Source organism: Sprattus sprattus (genome assembly GCF_963457725.1).
Source record: "Sprattus sprattus genome assembly, chromosome: 16".
NCBI classification, from domain to species: Eukaryota; Metazoa; Chordata; class Actinopteri; order Clupeiformes; family Clupeidae; genus Sprattus; species Sprattus sprattus.
Genome location: NC_137914.1, coordinates 13105986 through 13127835, shown reverse-complemented (window position 1 = coordinate 13127835; position 21850 = coordinate 13105986). Strand labels below are relative to the sequence as shown.

General features: G+C 43.0%; 3 protein-coding genes across 8 annotated transcripts in view; 1 reads left to right on the top strand and 2 right to left on the bottom strand.

The window, feature by feature from the left end:
* The window catches only part of LOC308377812 (microphthalmia-associated transcription factor-like), a 28051-nt gene extending 24071 nt beyond the window's left edge, over positions 1–3980 (top strand). For all 6 annotated transcript variants that reach the window (XM_080854558.1, XM_080854557.1, XM_080854556.1 and 3 more), the window contains one exon: positions 670–3980. In XM_080854558.1, coding sequence (XP_080710684.1) covers positions 670–1095 — 426 coding nt within the window. In that variant the 3' untranslated portion in view covers positions 1096–3980. The remainder of the gene's footprint in view (positions 1–669) is intronic.
* A 47-nt stretch (positions 3981–4027) lies between these two features.
* Positions 4028–7060, bottom strand: LOC308377815 (2-epi-5-epi-valiolone synthase-like). Its single transcript, XM_080854563.1, has 5 exons — positions 6875–7060; positions 5629–6253; positions 5128–5367; positions 4637–4889; positions 4028–4208 (listed from the first exon to the last, which is right to left on the bottom strand). Exons 1-5 carry the CDS (start codon positions 7009–7011, stop codon positions 4120–4122), a joined length of 1344 nt encoding a protein of 447 aa, XP_080710689.1. The 5' UTR covers positions 7012–7060; the 3' UTR covers positions 4028–4119.
* A 6884-nt stretch (positions 7061–13944) lies between these two features.
* The window catches only part of foxp1a (forkhead box P1a), a 33839-nt gene continuing 25933 nt past the window's right edge, over positions 13945–21850 (bottom strand). Inside the window, exons 8-17 of the mRNA XM_080854554.1 lie at positions 20506–20613; positions 18458–18545; positions 18282–18365; positions 17859–18066; positions 17621–17697; positions 16961–17062; positions 16708–16829; positions 15289–15355; positions 14648–14823; positions 13945–14193 (exon numbers count right to left, since the gene is read on the bottom strand). Of these exons, the coding sequence (XP_080710680.1) occupies positions 14031–14193; positions 14648–14823; positions 15289–15355; positions 16708–16829; positions 16961–17062; positions 17621–17697; positions 17859–18066; positions 18282–18365; positions 18458–18545; positions 20506–20613 (1195 nt within the window). The 3' untranslated portion in view covers positions 13945–14030. The remainder of the gene's footprint in view (positions 14194–14647; positions 14824–15288; positions 15356–16707; positions 16830–16960; positions 17063–17620; positions 17698–17858; positions 18067–18281; positions 18366–18457; positions 18546–20505; positions 20614–21850) is intronic.

Sequence of the window (21850 nt, the reverse complement as noted above, 5' to 3'; positions counted from 1 at the left end):
AGGTTACCAAAACCGCCTACAAGCACTTCCGTACTTTAACATTGTTTATGCTAACTAACCAGCTTTCTGAATGTACTCAGTACTCAGCAGATAAAAAATATGATTTCAACAAGCAGAAGAAACTCATTTGGCATTACAACAGAAGCTGTTGTCCCTCCAGGCTTTGTAATTTACATTTTAGTTCTGGTAGTCTTTTTATATTAAGTCATATATGACTGGGGCGGCTAGACTTGCCTTTGCTGACAATGTGGACAATGTATGTTCCGCCCCCTCCTTGATTTTAATCGGTCGGCATGAGAGAAGTGACGTTGACGAGCCCAGCGCTGTTCCAAATACTGAACTGTTTTCAACTGAAAGCTCCAGGAGCAGATAAAAAACAAACGTTCTGCGCTGAGGGCATTTTTTCCATCAAGAGCACCTAGTGTTGTCTACACTGATGTATTTTAATGTTAATATATAAAAAATAGACACTGCCAGCACAAAAAATGCATACAGTGGACCGAGATATTCCTTTAATTAAGATGTTTATTCCAACGATTGATTGCAAGTTGAGTTTAACTACAGTATCTAAATGCATAATTGCCCGTTGTAAAAGCCACAGTAACAAGTGTTCCTGTAATGAATCCTGTAACATTCTAACTCTCCTGTTTCCCCGGTGATGCCCTGTAGGAGCTGGAGATGCAAGCACGTGCCCACGGCCTGGCAGTGCCCTCTGCCCTATGTGCCTCAGAGCTGACCGCACGCTCCATCAAGCGGGAACCTGCCCGGGGAGACTGCAACCAGGAGCTGTACCCAGCCCACCAGCACCACGACGGATCCGACATGTCCCGGCCCACCACGCTGGACCTCACCGACGGCACCATCTCCTTCAACGACAGCCACGGGCCTCCAGGTGACCCCTCGGCATATGGCCTCGCGCCCAAGGCACCCCTATCCTCCTCCTCGTCCTCCAAGCTGGACGACATCCTGATGGACGACAATCTGTCCACAGTGGGCACCGGAGACCCCCTGCTCTCCTCTGTCTCACCAGGCGCCTCCAAGGACAGCAGCTGCAGGAGTAGCATAAGCATGGAGGAGAACGAGCACGGCTGTTAGCGGCCCCTGCAGGCTACCACGGTGCTGTGCTGAGGGTCTAAAAACTGGACTAACCCCCAATACTCCCCCAGCTGCTCTCCAGTAGCCTTTCCAACCAACACTGAAGAAGCAAGACCTATTTTTCAATTATTTACACATATATTTTTTCCTCTAATGTTTACACTTTTATTTTTTATGGTCACTCTTCCCATTGTTGGCCACCTGTACAGTTTAATTTGCCACAGATGATATTCAAACAGAATCAAGGTCAGTATCTATTATGGTGTGATTTTGAAATAAATTTGAATAAGCATAGTATATAGGCTGATTTCAAATTGTGATGGTTTTACCATGTGAGTTTTAGATTTTATTTTTTTTCGGCGATCAATTTGTCATGCCAAACCCCATGCAGTTTTATTTTCTGACTTTGACTAATGAGAGCAGTGTATATATAAGGTCCAGTGTCAAGCTATGCATACATATGTCAAATTGGTGTTGCAGTTGCAAAGGCAGAAGACAGAGTTTCAAGTATGAGTTTAGTAAGAGTTTTCATTACATACAGGACGTGAACCTCTCAAACTAACTCCATTCAGTGGCCGTAGACCCTGGATGTTTGCAAGACCTAGCTTCGCTATAACAGCACCACATCCTCTGTTAAATTTTGCCCCAATTGCATCCTCTGTAGCAAATGTGAGGTTATGAACACTGGGAATTCCCAAGTCAAGGCCATCATCCAAACTGTAAACCATTTCACCAAATGTATTTCTGGCAGGGAAATTGGGTCAGTCACATACTGCCACCATTCATAGTTTCAATTTAGGAAAGATGTGACTGCCTTATGCTTGGCCTTTTGATCCGAATGTGAACCCTACAAGGGTGTACTAGCCAGATGGAACCTTTCGGTCATTGCAGTACTGTTGAGCCCTGGCCAAAGTGATGAGTTGGACTGTGTAGAGCACATATGTGAGAGGTATTACATGGCGGCAGTGGTTAAACTGTGATGAAGTGATGAGCTACTGAGCTACTGATTTGACAAATGCCATTGATCTGTTATGAGTGGGCTGGTGTTTTATAATTTAATTTCATAATACTACTTAATTATTCAATCTTATAATGCCCCAAAAAATGCCTAACTTAACTAAATTAATCTAAGTATCTATTCTCCCCCTCAAAAATTATATGTTCATTGTATCTTTGATAACATTTAAATTATTTAAATATTTCTTGTACAATTGTTGTGTTTTGCTATCCCTCCATTCTCCATGTCATGGATCTTCAGGATTTTTTACATTCAAATATAATATGAAGGAATATAGGGAGACTGTTGTGAGATTTTTTTAAGATATTGTCAAAAACACTGGAGGAAGTCCATTCATTTGAACATTTTTTGATAACAAATGTTTTATATCTGCTAACAATCTTATTTAGGATTTTTTTTTAAATACACATATTATACCATATGAATGACTTTAGTCAATTATGTTACAATAAGCTGTACTGTACTGTAATTGTATATTTGATTGTTTAATAATATACAAATGTAGCGCAGTACTCAGATGTACGTAGAAATATTGCAATTTACTTCTCACCACTATACTGAGAGTCTATAGTAATAATGATGCAACATTTTCTTTGTGTAACTATGCAATTGTAGTTGTAGTGTAGTATTTTTCTTGTATGTTTTACTGCGAGTTTGGAATGAGTAGATACGCCTACTTTGTTGTAGTGTCCAGCAGCCAAACAAAGTGCATTCACAATGAAGTGCCTTAAAATAGTATTACTAATGGAATGAAGCATTTGTTACCTTCTTCTGAATGAGGATGGTGTTTGACTGCTCTATTGTAGTGGGGTAACAGGCTGACTGCTGGCTCTCTAAGAGAAGCCAGTGGGAAAGGCCATTTTGTAACAGCATTGCCAGCTCTTTTGAAAGCACAAGATAAAAATGAGGTTTTCTTTTCACATATGCATGGTATATTATTTATGTTTTTTTTTGCCAACAAGTCTAAAGTACTTGTTTTCATAGGGTAGATTGGATATGAAGGAAACCAATTAATGACACACAAAAATATCGCTAAATGCAACCAAATGTTTTACAAGACTTTTTCTTTGAATGTAGAACAGTGTCAGCTGCCAAAATGTACTACAAACTTCAGTGACATCTATATATGCAAGTCAATGTTTATAATATTTTACACTTTTAAGGTTTGGGAGATTTTAAGGTATGACCATTTTTTAGCAATAATAACATGGTAATGGCAGTCTGCCCCTTCAGCAAACAGTCATGCACTTCCAGAATTGGAAATCCTAGTTTTAGCAGACATCCGTCTCATCACTTTATCACCGTCATCTGGATTATTTTATCAGCATGGTCCATGACACTGGTGGTGTAACTCTCAAGTAAGACAGCTAAATGATACTTTTGTTTTCAAAACCAGAACCAATCCATCTCTGCTTAGTCCATATGTGACCTCTAAATTCTAAGATCAGTTTGGTTTGGTAAAAAAGGAACTGATTTTCAGTTTAGTAAATTGAGACTTTTGCCATTACTCACAGTTTTCAACTGAATAAGTTGTAGACTTTTTGACTGAAATGGGTCCCGTTTAGTTTTATTAGCAGGCAGCGCACAGCAGAGCAGCCTCTGTTCATTGGGATGTGGATTGCAGAAAGGTTTAGTATTATGCAGCGAAACGTCATGGAGTGGTATGGTATTTAACAGATAGAAGGTTTGATTGTGACAAGCACTTGTCATTACAATATAAAGACTATTGGTTGTGGAAGGACAAAAAGAGTGGCATGTGTGTGGCTCAACAGTACTTCATCAGTGCATATCTTTTGAATGCAGAATATTGGGAGGAAGGCAAAGAGGATTGTTATAAGCATTAAAGTATGTCAAGTATGTTTTCACATTCTTGTGTCGATGTGTGAAGGTTTGTATGGAGTACTTGTCGGCACATTCATAATTTCCATGTTTATTTTCAGGAATGCCAAAACACTCAACCACTTAAGCGATGTATTTTCAAGTTTGTTAGCAACACAGCTCCCTTTTCACTTGGGAAGGTGTCCTGCTCCCAGCTCCGTGCACCACTTCTGGAATGCCAGACACAGTGTGTCGTCATCGGTGTCATTAAAGATTTCTGTGGAAAAGACAAACATACTCTTCAACTCAGTCAGGAGACTTCATTCTGAGTTTTACCTGTTCAAACTGCTCTAAAAATCTACTCTGAAGCTGATTCGCCCCCTGAAGAGGATACATGTTAGCAACACATTCTGAAAAGTGAACGAGAGACACATTAATAAATTAAACTACTGGGGTTGTTCTGTGTAGGGGATACAGGTGCTGAGATTTCTGTGCTCCATTTTTCTGGGCTAGCTTGCCACAAAATTATCAATGCTTTTAATCGAGTATTCCAATAGGCAAACTAGTGACACAGTCAATAGAAAAGAATTGTATAAAGGGCTGTCAATCACTGCACTGTAATCCCTACATAACTCCCTATCTCTATCACAACAATATACTGACCATACTAAGCCTCTCCAACTCTGCGCTCAGAAGCTCGTGTACCTGCTTGTCCCAGTGCAGTGGGCAGTGGCATCCTAACCAGCCCTCCGGAGTGCTTGAGCCGTTCGCTCAGGGCTTTCTTCACCAGCTCCAAGCTGCAGTCCTGATGCCACACGGGCAGCTCCAGGCTCTGCATGCAGCGGATAACTCTGGACCTCTCCTCCGGGCCGAGGAGGCCCCGCTCACAGGCCACGTACACCATGAGGGACATGTCGATGTTCACTGCCTCCCCATGCAGGAGCGCAGGCAATACCTTCTGCAGCATGACAGGGAAAGATAAATGTTCAACTGACAAATGCTTTGTGGTGCTGGAAATGTACATATGGAACTCCGGCTACCCTATATTTTTATATTTGTTGCAGTCAAGTGAAGAAGTAACCAGCAAAATGGAATAGCTGTGGAACTGTATATTAGTATATACTGTATTATTACTGTATATTATTATAGCCTTAAGAGCAAGATCAGTATCATGGTGTTTAGCTGTCTCTCCTAACCATCTCAAGTTCTGGGCTGATGAGGTGTCCAAAGTCCACCAGCCGATCCAAGTCATCCTCCCACAGGTTTGGAGCCAACTCCTCCAGCATGGTCTCTATGGCGATTCTGGTGGATGCTGAGGCAGCATGTGCCTGGTCTGCCCTGTCTGTCTCACCTTGGGTCTGGAACTTGGAATCCAGAAGGTTCCGTCCCTCCCTCTCCAAGAGCTCAAACAGGCCTTTGTGTTTCATCAGAGCCATCTAAGAAATACTGAAAGAATTGAGTGTCATCCTATCATGTTTTTATAACCAAGAGCGGTAACATTCAGTTTAAGTATTGTGTGCGCACACACACACAAATCTTTGAGGTTTTCCAGGAAGGTTCACCATGAGATCTTTAGGGTTAGGGTTCTGTTCTAAGATCATTCTGACGCAAGTGTGTCTGAAGCCTCATCCAAACCCATATCATCATTCCATGCACTTATGGAAGCTTGGTCCACACTTTGTCATGCAAGAAGGTACCTTCAACATCTCAGCCAGTCCATTGGAGATGTGACGGCGAGGGACTGTTTCCAGGAAAGACCTGTCCAGAAAAGCTGCAACTGGAGGGATATAACCTCCTATCTTGTTTTTGCAGTTGGCAAAGTTGACTCCATTCTTTGCCCCTACACTGGCATCAACATAGGCCAGCAAAGTGGTTGGGACACGGATATAGGGAGTCCTTCTACGATAGAGAGACGCAGCCAATCCTACAATATCTAGACACACTCCTCCACCAATGGCTAGAATTGGCTCAGACCTCCTGTCAATGCCAAACTTGTGAACCTCCTCAAGGATTTTTGTCACAAGCTCCATGGATTTGTTTTCCTCTGTTGTGGGCAAGGGGAGCATCTTGTAGATGACATTTCTGGCCTTCAGGTACTCTGTGATCTTATCCCCGTAGAGCTTATGGACTGCCTCATCAATGACGATAAAGCGTTTAATGGGATTGCCACTGCTCTTCAGCTCTTCACAGTTGTCAATGTGGCCAAACAGCAGGGTGTCATTGTCTGCATCCAGCAGGTTTTCACACTGGATTATTTTATAGGTGAAGACAATGGGGCTCAACACAGTCCAACAGCGACCATTTGCTGTGGAACTCTCATAGCTGGGGAGTCATGGTAGGAACAGTAATGAAACAGTAATAATAATTCAGTGGAGGGGTTTTTTCTAAAAATCTCAAACCTGCATGCATGTAATGTTCCTATAGGTGAACATTAATGAGATAAGTTCTTCAGAAAGGACTTTTAACTTCAGAAAGGACAGCAAGGTAGAACAGTCTGGAGTCACATTTGTTAAAGGGTTAATTCACACAGCGGTAGACTGACTGTTGGCATGAGCATTCTGTGTAGGCTTCCTCGTGCCAACCCCCTTAAATACCACCTCCAATTATAACCCAATATTTAGGTCGCCCCTGACCAGTGGAGAAAGTTTTGCTCTCAAAATATTTAGTGTTTAGTAAGAGTTTAGTACAATGGATCTAAAACGACTCTTAATGTTACCAGTGTTTTGGTAAGTCAAACTCTCTGAACTACATTAAAATAAGGAAACGTAAATTAGACACCAGTCGAGAAACAGGTTAAGTTGATCTCCTATGGATAACGTTGAACTATGAAACAGAAACGATGAACTATGGAAAATAAATCTACATTGAAAATGCATTTGTTCCATCATTCTGATCCACGTGTTAGAATTCTGCAGCAGGTGGTGTGTCTGTCAAATTACTTACATTTTAGCAGACGACAGACGTCCGCTGTGGCAACAGCCTGCACTTTCTCTGTTCCACGTTCCATTTATTTGCACTAATTGGAATTCTTTGAGTTTACAAGAATCATCGCAATTTTTTCGATCTGTCGGGTATGACATCTCCGCGAAAATTGGGGTAAAGAACGTGACAAGCCACGCTGCCGCCTTGTAACAGCCACAAATGAGGCACCGAGTCTGCATTTGGAGGCCTATATATAGCCAACTGGGTCACAATCTCCATTCTATAGATGTAGTTATTATCAGATATTAAATTAAAAAAACATAAATAAATACATTATAGATATAGATGTATCAAGCATAGCCTTCATTTCACCAATTTCATCCTAAGCAATTATTCTGCACCAGGAATACTAAAGGTGCAGTTAGAGGAGTAGTGGAATAGCGGAGCCAGGGTACAGTTTGTGAGTTGTATTTTGCGTTGGGAGTAGGCCTATGCCTACACTACAGGAGTGACTGCTTTCACTCTGCTCGCAAAAGTGGCTTACCTATTAAACTTGTTTGCTATAGGCTTGCAACTGATTGAATTTGATGCACGTTACAATTGTACCTACCGACCTCTGAGAATATTTGATAGCCTAATGTGAAACAACTGTTCCTTGCGCTCCCATCAAAACGCACCATTGTGCAGTCAAAATCTTGCGCAAAACTTAGAAGTTACACATTTGCACACAAAAAACCTACTCCTGTCTAACTATAAATTCAATAAAGCAAGCTAATGCCATCAGACATGTTGTCTGCTTGACATTCTTCAGTGAGTTTTTGGTCAAGTTGTGAAGTTAAGAAATTCTTTACGATAATTTGTCATTGTATTGTCGTTTTAGAGAGCTACTGTAAAGGACGGCAGAGTTTTATGTTAGACCAACTAAAGTAGGATTTTTGTGAAATAGGTGGGGTGGGGCAACACAAAATTAAACTATAAGGCAAGAAAAAATGCATCATTCAATAGATAATTTTCAAAATTTTACTGTATTTCCCCGAATATGGATCTGAACACCCCTGTGAATATTAAACACAATCAGGCATGCAGAGAAAAAACAGGCCTACTGACGGAAACCCTGTCAATTGTAGGTACTGAACTCTCATTGACATTGAGTTTACCAACATGTGAAATACATAACAACCTAACATACATTATTCATGTAATATGTATTAATTAGAGACATGCTGTACTTATCGTCAGGGCTTGGTATTAAGAAACATTGCATTGCCTAACATGTATTTCTGCATTAAGCCATATGGGCACCTTGCTGTGAAAATCAAGCAGCATAAACATGAGAGTTGCGAAACCTGAGACACTTTATCAGCTATCAATAAACTTGTCTGACAGATGCTCTGTGGGACTGTGAGTCCCATGTTTCTTCTGAGGAGCTGGTCTCCAATGTTGAAGGAAATGGAAAGTCACACCAACATGCTTTGTCTTAAAGCCAGTCACCACATAGAGCATTTTCCACATCTCAGAAGGATGAAGCTGCTTATCCTGTCAAGCAGCATTAAAATGCCCATCTTTAGTACTAGCATAGTAAGCATGATAGCATCCATCAAATTCACTTCCTCCACAGATTAACAGGCAATCCCTCAGCGATAGCACACCTCCGATATCTCCATGGCCAGCTCCAGCAACTCGCCAGTCTCCTGGCACGCGTCAAGCAGACTACAGTCGCAGTTCAAGTTGAAGCTGCAGCAGTCATTACTACGTGTGGGCTCGCTGAATGCGTTGTAGTACCAGCAGGTGGGACAACAGCGCACCAGGGCCCGCCCACAGCTCTCCGGCACCAGGCTCAGCAACTCAGAGAAGCGGCAGTGAAGACAAGCCAGCAGTATAGATGCACAGTCATCTGACAGAGAGAGAGAGAGTCAAACAAACCAGAGATAGAGAGAACAAGATAGAGGTATAAAGGTTTAAGTTCTTTCATGCTGGCTCAAAATGACAGATAGATGAAATGCTTTTGAAAAAAGAAATGATAGAAACATGCCTATATATCCACACTGTAGGCTGCAGGACAGACTGGTGTAACAAGTTGGCATTAATGACCCACAAGTAAACAAAATCTAAAGAAATGTGTAACACTTAATAAGACTTGTGAAATATAAAGGAACTGCAGGTATCAATATACAGATCCTGCACTAATGTTTTCCCCCTTAAAAGCACTCCCACATCTCTGCAGTAATCACCACATATATTATTCAAGTAATTACCTTTCACTTCCGACATATAATTGATTGAGCCAGCTTGGACAAAACTGGCCATCATCAGACTTTAGTGGTTTTGTTGTTTTTGAAATGTGAAGTTTGACATTACGTGCTTTTTCATGCATGGTGGTAAGAGCTCCAGTAATGAGTGCCCATTCCTTTCCATCTCAATCACATCAGCAGGCACCACTAGGGACAAGAGCAGGCAGCTACTGCCAACATGAAGTAATGTGGATAAATACAACACCAAGCTATAATGGACAGGAAATCTCTGTGGGATCGTAATTGTGTTACATCAATATGAAAAGTTATACGGAGGATACTAAGAGACAAATGGAATGTGCTGCTGTATTAAGAGCTGGTATTGTGGGGCAGGAGGACAGGAGACATCACCAGATAAACAAGACAGTGCTTCTTACAGGCATTACTAATAGCCCATACCTACAGGCTATTTCAATAGCTCTAAATGTATCTATTTGCAAATGTACCAACTCTGATGAACAATCCAGTTTAATTCGTCACACAAGTAATAAAGCTGATAATTCATATGATATTATTAAAGCTAACTTCCAGTCTGTAAAAGTGTTATATCTAGGTTACCTTGCACTTTGCTTCACACACTGCCTTCTTTCACATAAGAAAGCATTCCCATTATTTCCATCTCATAAAAATTTTAAGGCAAGTCCATAAAAATGTTTTATGACTGAGGCATGAGCGAACTCTGCTTAAGTGGAGCCAGAGGAAGCCGCAATCAACGAGACCTGTGAAAACATACCTAGGATTGTCAACTATTAAAAAGCCTCTCAATGCTGATTGACAGCACAGGCGAGATGCAGTGAGATCCAAGGGTTGTTTGCAATGATTATGGTGCAAGTGTGACTGATTAAAAAAATATCAAACCAACCCATGGAAAGATAAGTTGCCTGTCACTGAAAACACATATCAATCAATAGGGGCATTGATTGATATTACAGCGAACATGCTACTTAAGATATGGTGGACCCGATGAACACAAAGGATAATCTACACAATGACTAATATCATGAGTATGGCATGAGTAGCTGAGATAGCTGAGATAAAAGTCTACGGCCTTGAACCTTTTCCACAGAATACCAGCCTTGCTTCAGTTGAAGTTTCTATTCCATAAACAAACAAGTGAACACATTTTCCAATGACATTTAAAAAAAAAAAACCTTACCTCCAGCATCAGGCAGCAGATGAGAGTCAAAAGAGGTGAAACCACTGCTGAGGAGGTGTTTTTCCGATGAGAGGAGAGAGGCTTTGGAACCTGCCCACTCACTGCCCACACTATCCAGGGACACAACATCCACCTCAAGTATGGTGCTAAGCCTCTTGATACCACACACCACAACCTCCTCACGGCGGCTACATTTCATTCCTGGGTAGAGCACACATGCACATACACTGAGCCACCTCCACCACTTTGAAAGCCTAGGCATGGTGAATGGAGACATTTTTTTTACATTTTGAATGCTCTTACTACTAGAACACTAAGGACTGAATATGTATGCTCTGCTTTGTGATATAATCAGATATGTTGAATTTGTTTTGGTCCATTCTCTTTATTTGACAGGTCAGAAAGCTCAAAGGGGTCAATAAAGTGCCCCCCAGAGACCCAAGTCCAGTTCTTCATTACTGCGGACACCATTAGAGCATGCGTGCCTGAATGGGCCACACCTGAGAGTGCAGTCAGAGAGGAGCTTAATGACGGAGATCGATTGAGAGATTGCTAAGATTAGGTTTCCATTCTAAAAGCCCTTTCTAACTGTGCCAGGCATAGACAGTGAAAGTTCCATCAGCAAATTTGGAAAAACCTTTTGTTGTACTCTTTTGTTATTGTTGCTGATCTTGTGACAGTAATTGTCATTCTCATTTACGGTGTTAGAAGTGGCAGTTATATTAACTTTTCTCCTTAAATATGAATGAACTTGATGCCCTGTCATGTACATTATATTTAACGTATGTTTTATGGTGTACAGCTGAAAGTTCTCAGTGAATCTGATCTCAGACTACTGTGTTCAGATTGTACACACAGCCCATGTCAAAATGTACAGCTGGAACATTGCCTGTTAATGTAGGCTATATCTCTGTGCCACATTAAGGTTGGTTCAGTCATTTTTGAGCAGCATTGTTTCTATATAGAAATATGTGGGGCGTGGAGAGTGCAGAAACAATCAGCATCTCTCAGCAACATAGAGTAGCCTATGTGGTAACGGTGGTAGTGCTAAAATGGTTTGCGGCATGTCATTTTATTGACCAAAATGCATATGGGAACTTTTAAACTTTTTCACAGCAGTTTGTTATTCCATCTCAGTATGCTTCGTCATAACAGAAACTAATATACCCCTTGATGATGAGGCTTCAGTTACTGTACCAAACAATGACTTGGAAGATTTGAATGCAGAAGCCTATGGACAAACAGCCTATCGCGACGTGTTTAAACGCACTCATGAGCACATAATGCAGTTGTGAATCTGTAAAGGCATTTACCGTCAGCAACGGGACCTTTCCCGTCCCTCGACGCATCAACGTCGGTTCCAGTAGTCTTCCCATCCATTTTATGAAGCTGCGATGTCATGGAAATCTATGAAACATGCTTCAAAGGCAGATCGCCTTTCAATGAACTACACGCACCTTTGGATGATGAATTAAATGCCTGGAAATGGCAAACGTGTGAACCATTGGTTTACGCTGACGTCATTCAAAACATAACTTGTACTACTGTAGTACAATAGCTTCTATACCACTGTGTAGCAGCATTGTTGTGAAAGTGCGCATCGCTTTACGGAGACAGACATCTCTGGAGCATGGAGCAGCAGAAGTATTGGACTGCCTCTACTGTAAGTATCCTCCCACTGTTCCTTACGCCCCTCTCTCTCTTTGATATGAACAGTTTAAAAACATATACTGTAAAAGTTTTTGGTGTATGCATTTTTTAGTTTTTTAAGGTTATGTGTACAATAGCATGTTAAATAAAACGATTAGGAGACAAACATTTGGTTAATTTCGTTAATTTTGTGGGCTTCTACGACGTTTAAACCATGTCGTATTAAAAGGGGTCGCTGTGCGTGTTTAATTGGCCCAGGTGCAGGCACATATTCCATCAACACTGCAAGCATCCACACTGCAATCCTACACTGTAATTTAGGGAACCCTTCACTGCCTGGGGTCAACCACCGCATTAAGCTCGTGTGATGTTGTATTGATGGATGTAAACATTACATTAAATCAGGAGAGATTAAGAGCCTGTGTTATTTTACTTGTCTTCTTTAAATGAAACTCATCTCTGCCACTTACCAAGGTTTGCCAAAGTGGAAAGCTGTTATGACCTGCATTAATACGCTTTAGATGCTCATTACTATTCAAGAGGGCCAAAAGACAAAGATTATCTAAGTCAGCATGTCCTCAATGGAAATGCTGTTATCACTACAAAGCTACTGCACCACAGTAGAAGCAAGGCTATCAGTCATGTCTGCCACCCTCTCTCACCATTACCTCTACTCAAGATGTTTTTTTTTCCATTTGGCTTTTATTATTAAAGGATAGTGCCCTTTGTACAAATACAAGAACAAGTATATTTGCATTATATAAAAGGGAATACAAAAAACCTCAAGTGTTAAGAGCCTCGTGATTTTCCATTAACTCATTACCGTCACCTGGGATGAGCAGGTTTACTCCCATCCCCAAAGGACTGTTGGGATCATACTTGAGATTGACACTGGCCCATATTTGGCATTCAACAAATCATACTTGCCAATATATATATATTTTTTTAACATATTCATTGGTAGCTGCTGTCAATCTCGTTCTCATCTGGCCAATCTGATGTAAACAATGAATATGAGTGTCGTTACTTTCATAGTCTTTGGTTAACTCAGTGGACAGTTACATATTAAAAAGAGAACTTCAAAAACTAGACTTTCTTTTTTACATAAATGCAGATTTATCCTCCCCTATTAATGTTTGTACTATCTACTACCATGAATCAGAGTAAGATAAGGACATTCATTTCAAATAATGGAATAGAAGGCATTGTGACTTTAAATGAAAACTACCTAAGAAATACAGTATTATATCTTGCCCTCAAACAAACCCTCTAAGGCAGAGAGAAAAATAAAGAATGAAACAAACTTAAAAAGATAAAACATTCATCAAGTGCTGGTCAGACATTTTCCACTTTGGTTAAAATTCAACTTTTTTTTTTGTCAAATTAAAAACAAACAAAAAACAGAACAAAAAGAAAGAGGTAAAAAAAGACGAGAGACATTCACTAGGTTTATGACCCTTTGTCTACTACACACACACACACACACACCCACACACACACACTTACCCCTGACAGAGGCTTATTGTAAATTATGAAACCATTACCATTTAAAAAAAATGAACATGTACACACACGCACACACAAATTCAAACATACAAGGCAACATGCGAGACACAAGTCAGTGGCAGTCATTGGGATGTTGGGAGAGGTGAGAAGTGGGAGCTATGTGCTTTGTGGTTGGAGGTCTTGTGGGAGAGACTGCAGAGCGTCCTACAGTCTTGGCCCAGTAACCTGGGGAAGGGTCCTGTAGTTTGCCTTTCTGCACTCAGGCACTGACAAGCCCTTGACGTACCAGTGAGGTCAGTCCATTCCAAAGGGTGTTAAAGGTGTCGCCATTAAAATAAATACGGTAAACAACAACAACAACAACAACAACAAAAAGTCCCTCTAGCCATGAGGCAATTCTCAGTGTCGTTCCATACGAAATGCTTTCTGCGTGTCCTTTCGGTACATTATCTTAGCTGTCAATGAGAGAGTGTTTGTGTGTGCGCCAGAGTGAGTGAGTGCTACAAGTGAATGTATCCAAGCCCATGTAAGTGTGTGTGTCATTCGGGTGTGTGGTTGATCCCCGGCGGACCCCTCAGGAGACGGTAGGAGGTGAGGCCCTGTGCAGGTCGGACCTGTCGGAGTAGTCATAGTCACGCTCAAGGTCCGGGCTACGCTCGTCGAGAATCATCTCTGGAGAGTGAGAGGCCTCATACTCGTCTTCATCCAGCTGCTCCTCCTTCACCTGAGAATGATATCTACACACACACACACACAAGCGCACACAGACACAGACACAGAGAGAGAGAGACACACACACACACACACACACACACACACACACACACACACACACACACACACACACACACACACACACACACACACACACACACACACACACACACACACACACACACACACAGACACAGACACAGAGCCTTTAGATATAGTTCCGGGTATTTTACAGTTCTTTTCTTAATGCAATCATTATACCATTATGTTTGTTGTATGCCAGTTTTACATTCATATTTGAGCACTATGCTCAGAACTGCTTTTACCAAGAGCCAAATACATGGTTCTATAGGTTTATCATTCCCAATAGCAAGTCCACACCATAAGCCAAAGGGAATTATGAGTGACCGCTGGTTTGGGTGTTTTGTCAGTGGCAACAGTTTTGACCAGCATCTCTCAGTGACGTGGGCCACTCACAGTGTGGGTGGGGGGGAGAGATCGCCACTGGCGTCGCTGTGGTAGCTGTCCATGTCCTGGTCCCTGTCCAGGGAGCCGTTGAGCTCGTGACGCATGGCGGAGGCCAGGGAATGCAGCCCCATGCTGCCCAGGGAGGCTGAACCGTACAGGGGTAGGGTGTTCTCTGCCATGGCCGCCTGAGGGACACACACACACATATTTAACAGCCTGTTCCACATGGTCACTGGGTAACGTTCATGCTGTAAAAAAATCCCTTATCTACAAATGACATATCTACAAATCATTAAAAGTCTTTTAGACTGAAACAAATGTTTTGCATATTAAAGTGTAGTTTAGTCTTGAAATGATAAGCAGATTATTTTTCACGCCGCACTATCTTTTTTTGACAGCTTTTGTCCGTAACTAAAATGAGTTAAACTGCAACTATAACAAACTCAAAGGAAAGAGTCCATTAAATAAAAACTAAACTGAAACTAATGAATCCACTGGTTAAACTAACTAACACTAAACGGACATTCAGATTGAAAAACAAAAATGTTATAAAAAATGGAAAACTATTATAACCCTGGAAATAACACAACAAACTATTATAGAACAGATAAAACACTCTGCGTGTCTGTGTGTGTGTGTGTGTGTCTTACCTGTAGAGCAGAGAAAGCTGGGCTGTGGCCGAGGCTCGACTGGATGCCCTTCACTATGGAGGGAGATCTGCAAAAATACAGCCACAGTATTAGGTCTGGCTTTCAACATCTCAATCACGTTCACAATCACACAGCGGGCCATAAACTCCCACATAAACAGAGCAGCAGAAATCATCAACATACAATGGCACAACATTTGAATTAGACGTCACAGGCAAAGTGAAACCGTTGGAGACGCCTAATTAAACACGATTTATACAAACGGTTAGACCAGGATTCGGCCCGTGTTCATTTCACGTCTGAAAAGGTATACCTGCGTTTTTTTCCAACTCGGCTTCTCACCCTGGGTTGGATGCAGTATTTCCAATTTAGTGACTTTGTCGCTAGGATCAGCGACTATTTGACCTGACTAGTGTGACGATCCCGCTTCTTTTGGGTTGCTGGGCAGGCTGTTTGTCTGTGTCTGTTTGTGTTACAGATGCCCAGCAGGTGTGTCGTCTCGTCAGATATTGGGAACACCTGGGACCGGTGTTCCCAGTACTATTAGAGCACGTCCCACTGATTCATTGGGGGATTCTGACAGAGATTTCGAGAGAGAGAAAGGGGAAACGTGAAACGTTGCTCCCTACGCACTGCTAGCACCCTGTTCATCTTTGCTTACTTTCCACGATACAACACTCCAGTTACTGACGTAGCATGCATGCATACACGCTAAACACTACTGATCAACTGACTGCCACACCTCATCGTAGCTTGGACAATTAGTGTCTCTTAGTAGTGTTGCTAATAAATCCTTAGTGTTTTGGCTTTTAAACTCTGTGAATGCTGTTATTTGTCTGTGAACCGGGCATGGCACTAGCGACAAAAACTCCTGTCTAGCCACTAGCGCCAAACTGTCGACTTCCAGGAAACCCCATTTTGTGTATTTTGAAGATATTATTAAATTGTTTTCGGCGGTAGGTCAAAATGAACCTACTCTATGACAACGTAAGACGGAGCGGAGTCTGTTTAAGTAATAGTTTAAAATAACTAGTAATACAATTTATATTAATAGTCTGTTACGTCCCCACTCCTCCATACAAAACTGGTCAGGGTTGGCAGAGTTATTTTCGTATTAATGGGCACAACCTGGGTTGTTAACAACCAGTCTCATTGACTCACTTCATTTAATTAGACTACCACCTTATTTGTTGAATTCTAAACAAGTTCTTGTGTAGCCTCTCCCCTACGCTTGTCTTCATCATCTGTTGATCTGGCATTGTGCAGAAGTTTAAATCTTAATGCCCCCCCCACACACACACACCCAAGACACACCCAGAGAGAGAGAGAGAGAGAGAGAGAGAGAGAGAGAGAGAGAGAGAGAGAGAGAGAGAGAGAGAGAGAGAGAGAGAGAGAGAGAGAGAGAGAGGCAGTACGCACCCTGTGATCTTCTGTGGCCTCCTCTTCTGGAACTCATGTTCATCAACCGTCCACACGGCTCCCTTCACATTCTCCACTCGCACAAAGCACTTGTGAAGGCTCAGGTTGTGTCTCACGGCATTCTATAACACACAACAAACCATGACCGGTGAGCTTTATGGGCCATTGTAGAGCACCACCGTTCGACTGGTCACTTCAAGAGGTTGGATTATATCGGTCTTAAACAACAATTAAGAATGAGGCAATACTTTACCTTCCATGTTGCTGCATTCTTCCTGAAATAAGCAAATGTTCGAGTGAACCAGTTGTAGATCTCATTTAATGTCAGCTGTCTGTCTGGAGATTCAAAAATAGCCTGAAAGTGAAAGAAAAAAAGAAAGAAAAATCACATAAACAGAAAAGTTACATCCAAATCTCTGTAACAATCTTATCAGTAGTGGTCGACCGATAAAACGCCTGATTGAATCTCATTTTGAGATAATCCACCGATGCCTGCGCTCACAAGGCCAGGAGAAAATGTCTGTTGAAATGGGAGGGGTATTCACATGGTTGCAACTTAACAACCTCACCACTAGATGCCACTTAATCCCACATTGTGCACATTTAATAATTAGTTGCCTTATGTCTTTTGGGGCCAACCCTGAGTATTTTCCACAGAGACAATGCAGACAATAAAAGTGTTTTTGTGTCTCATTTGCTATTATTAAATTGCTGTTTTTTAACAGATGCAAGACAAAAACAAAAACAACTTAAACATGATATCATCTGTAGGCCATCGGTTGCCCTGTTCTCTAAATATGGGCATTGGCATCGGCCACTGAAAGACTCGTATCGGTCGACCACCACTGCAACACTATGATACTAGAAGTTCACCCACAGGCACATGACACGATTAGATACTCTATTTGCTTACCTGCCGTATTAAGGAGGCATATGTAAACGGAGGTCTAACTTCTGCACTGGAGTAAAACTCCTTGTTTTGGACAAAGTCTGTAAAAAAAGAACTAGATGTCAGCTGAGGTAATAAAAGCACATTGACTTTGGTTTCACCACAAAACAAAAGCATGCTCAATTAAAAACCTCAAGCCTACATCAAATTCTCCCTCAGCCAGTGGAGACCCATCTGACAGGTGGCAGGAGGAGCGGCCTACCTTGGTTCATGGATGCCCCGTACTTGTCAGAGAGGCGTCGGCGGGAAGGCCCCGTGCTGTGTAGGCCGCCAGGAATGATGACAGACGAGGAGTGGGGCAGAGGTGTGAGTGGCGTGGAGGGGGCCATGGCCGACTGCGACAGGCTCATGGAGATGTGTGTCTTGGGAACGGTCACCTTGGAGAGGGTCATGCTCGAGACCATGTTGACCTGGGGGTGAAAGTGGGCACAGGTCAGTCAACCCTAACCTTGGTTCACTGAGAGTGGCTCTGCAGTAAAAGTAGGGTTTGGGCAGACATTCACCAAATACCATACCAAATACCCCCCCCCCCCCCCCCCTACTAACAAAGCCTACTAAAGAGATCTACCATCTGGCTCGGAAGCTGAATTATGGGGGTGCTTCTCATTGTACTCCTGTGACTTACAGGCTGAGGTGCTGACTTGGCCTCTGTGGATTTGACCCGGAGATGAGCCATCATGGCTTGCAGACGCTCCTTGTCTTTTGACAGCTGGGGGACAAGCAGAGCAAACACGTCACACTTTAGACACCAAAGCCAGTTATCCAAAGCAAGATAAAAGATTCACAAGGACAGGGCCTTACCTGGAGCTCTAACTGCTGCACCACCTGCATCTGAACCCGACATTGCGCTGTGCTCTTGTCATCAAGTGCATGCTCATTGTTTAGATGTCTGCTCACACACACAGACACAGAGAGAGAGACACACACACACAGACACAGAGAGAGAGACACACACACACACACACATTAATATAACGTCATGACTGATACACATTCAGAAACAGGCATGAGAATAGCAATCCTGATGGCCATTCACTGATGATAATGCATGGATAGTGAGGAATAATGCACAAACAAGTGTTTGACACTAGAGGGCAGTAGTATTATAAGGTGAAATACAAACCTGACATGGAACCACAATGTGCAAAAGAGTATTACTGTAGTAAGTATACGTTTAATAGTTTGTTGTGCTGTTGTGACATGACTTGGTAATGACTCGGTTTTCTGCAATGCAGTGTTTGTGCAAAACGAAGAGATAGCAGGAGAGTGGAGAGAGAAAAGAGAGTGACAGAGACAAAGGCATATGGAAAAAAGCTGGGATGAGACAGGAATGTTTTCCAAACATGTTTGAGGCGTTTCAGTCATGGATTTTCACTCCGACAACAAACAAAGGGCCTAGCATGTCTAGAATGTCTGCAACAACACTGCACCACTCAAAATCAACAAGCAAGGAATTCACTGATAAATATTCCAACCTGTGGCTCATTTCCTAGCAGCCCATCTCAACTCGGGGGCTGCCAACAACGGCAGTGATTCATACATGCAATCGTACATGATGACAAATGGGGGAAAAAAGCACTGATCCACAGATACGAGGGGATTGATACGTTTGTGGCCTAAGGCAGATGAGACGAGTTATACAGTTGCCTTTACATGCACATGCAGTACAGCTCGGAGTGATAATTCAGACATTTTGAAGTTCATAACCTTTGTGGTATTTCTGTTTCAGATCTATTGAAAATTGTCAGCACTGTCATGGGAGTTTGTGCGGCCATCTGCTACCTCGTTTCCTAGTCTCAAGGGCTTCTTACCCAAGGAGGTCCATGAGGACATGGTGGCAACACTAGGGGAAGGTGCCCCTTTCTACAGCATGGTGAAGAGGTTGGCCCATTGGGTGATAACCCTTTGAGACCGAGATAGCAGATGACTATAGGAAGCCCGATGATGTCCATTTTCTCAGACAGTCCGAACTTGCCATTTTCAATGATCTCAACAGAAATACCATAAAAGTTTTGAACTTCAAAACGTTCTGCATAATCACTCAAAGAGTGGAACTGCATGTGCACGTAACGTGCATGTCGTTAATCTCATGTGAGTAAATCTACTCATAGAGCAAATTCACAGGACTCTGCCTCAGGCTGGCATGTTCACCCTAAACAAGCAAACATGCAGTCTGGTCAACCAAGACTTTGAAACAGCACTTGTGGTCTAGAGCTGGGACTACCAACACTAGTTTCCCTCCTAGGATTAAGGAAAGGAAACTGTTGATAGTTCTGATGAGTGCTCTCGCAGAAAGAGTAGGTCTATGACTGAGGCCCTGCGCTCTGCTGTGTTCTGCTCTCTCATAGCCAGGGACCCGGGAACAGGAGGGGAACAAAGGCCTGAGTCAGGCCAGCACTTTTGGTGGGTGTGGTGTGTGTGTGTGTGTGTTTGGAAAAAAGGGGTCGTGGGGGTCACGGAGGGGGGGCACCCAAAAAGGCCGCCTCCACGCAGATAAACATCCTCCCCTTGTTTGTTTTGGGAGCGGCCAGCGGGATCACCATGGGTACACTGTTTATCACAGCAATGAGGTAAGCCCTGAGGGGCAACGCAGAGCAGAGCACACATGGGGGAGGGTGAGTGTGTTTGTGTTTGTGTCTGTCAGAGTATGTGTGTGTGTGTGTGTGTGTGTGTGTGTGTATGAGTAGTCAACGGTAACTCTAGAGAAGAGTGGGTGTTTGAAAGAGGAAAAAATAACAAAAAGAAATGGAACAGTAATCTAAAAGTGTTCTCTGGCAGACATAGCAGACGTACAGAAACACCATCAGGGGAGGTGGAAGGTGAGGAAGAGCAGGAGAGGTGGGACTCACTTGAGGAAGGCCTGGAAGTCTCCGAACACAGCTTCACAACCCGGCCATTTGCAAACGCCGTGGCTGTACAGGGGGTGGCTGGCCTGGGAATGGCTCTCCTGGGCGCTCCTGAAACAAGAGACACACAACACATAAGCATAATTTATTAGGGTTCCAGGCTGGCAATGGGCACACATTCATTTACAGGCAGTCTACAATCCGTAGAATTAGTGCAAGTGAACTTTGGCATCAGATCTTAGCATTGCTATTGGTCAAGTCAAGACATTATGGGTCATGGAGCTGTATGACACAGAAAATTCTATATATAGATAGGTACAGTGTTCTCACAGTCACTCTCAGAGCAATCAAATGGGCGACAGCAGAGGCAGCAGCGCTAGGACTATAGCCTCTAAATCAGTGTGCGTGAGCCTCAGGCCGACAGACATCCAGTCTCATAAAAGGGCGGCTTCAAGCTGGGAGCAGCATCCAGGACAGGGGTGTGTTCTGCGACCTTCGACCCCCCCTGTCCAGGCAGCACAGGAAGCTGCTGCGCGCCGTCTGGGGCCCAGGGAGTAAACACGGGCTCAGGCCCAGGCTCTGAGTGCAGAGCTGACACAGCAGAGTCTGCCATCTTCCCTCCCAGCGCCGTGAGCTCAAACCTCCCACAGACCTCCCTCACTCACTCACTCACTCCCCTCAGGGGAGGGCAAGCAGATAAACACACGTCATTAAACACCTATTAACAATCTACAGCTCTCATCGGTGAGACTCGCTGCCAGATTCCAATTTTAATTGGGAGGCGATCCTAAAAACGGATATGGAGAGACAATGGCGTTTGTGTCTGCGTTTCCCCTCCAAGTCTCTGCAGCCTTTGTTGTTTCTGTTTTGATGGTATATGTGTAAACACATGACAGGCTGTACGCGGCCTTTTACACCTCAAAGAGGAAGGAGGCCATGTCAGGGTCTCAGGCGGGTGCAGCTGCCCTCAGAGGAGTAGGGCCAGAGAGAGAGAGAGAGAGAGAGAGAGAGAGAGAGAACCGAGGCGCCTCAGCTAAACAACAACAGCAGAAGCAACACTGCAGCTCAGGAATGCACAGATAGGAGCCAAAGACAAGGTGCGACAAGACAAAATTAAGTAAGATTTCCACACAATTGCAACATTACGGCAAACATTACAGACAATTAGCTGACAGAGTGGAGAAAACAGAGCATCGTTTATGGTTGTACAGATGGGTGTGCATTACGAAACAGGAAATGGAGGGGGCAAGCACAGGCAGAAAGAAAAGAGGCTGTGAGAGACAGAGAGAGAAGTAGTGAGAGGACAATGAGGACATGTCTCCATCCAGCTGTGGGTGAAGGGACGTGT

Bases quoted from the DNA above. Each gene is read 5' to 3' on its own strand.
- LOC308377815 (XM_080854563.1), bottom strand. From the start codon at position 7,011: ATGTCATACCCGACAGATCGAAAAAATTGCGATGATTCTTGTAAACTC. The intron at 5,368-5,628 runs GTACCTTCTTGC...AGTATTTCTTAG, and splicing joins GACTGGCTGAGATGTTGAAG to ATGGCTCTGATGAAACACAA. The intron at 4,209-4,636 runs GTACACGAGCTT...TCTTTTCCACAG, and splicing joins CACTGCACTGGGACAAGCAG to AAATCTTTAATGACACCGAT.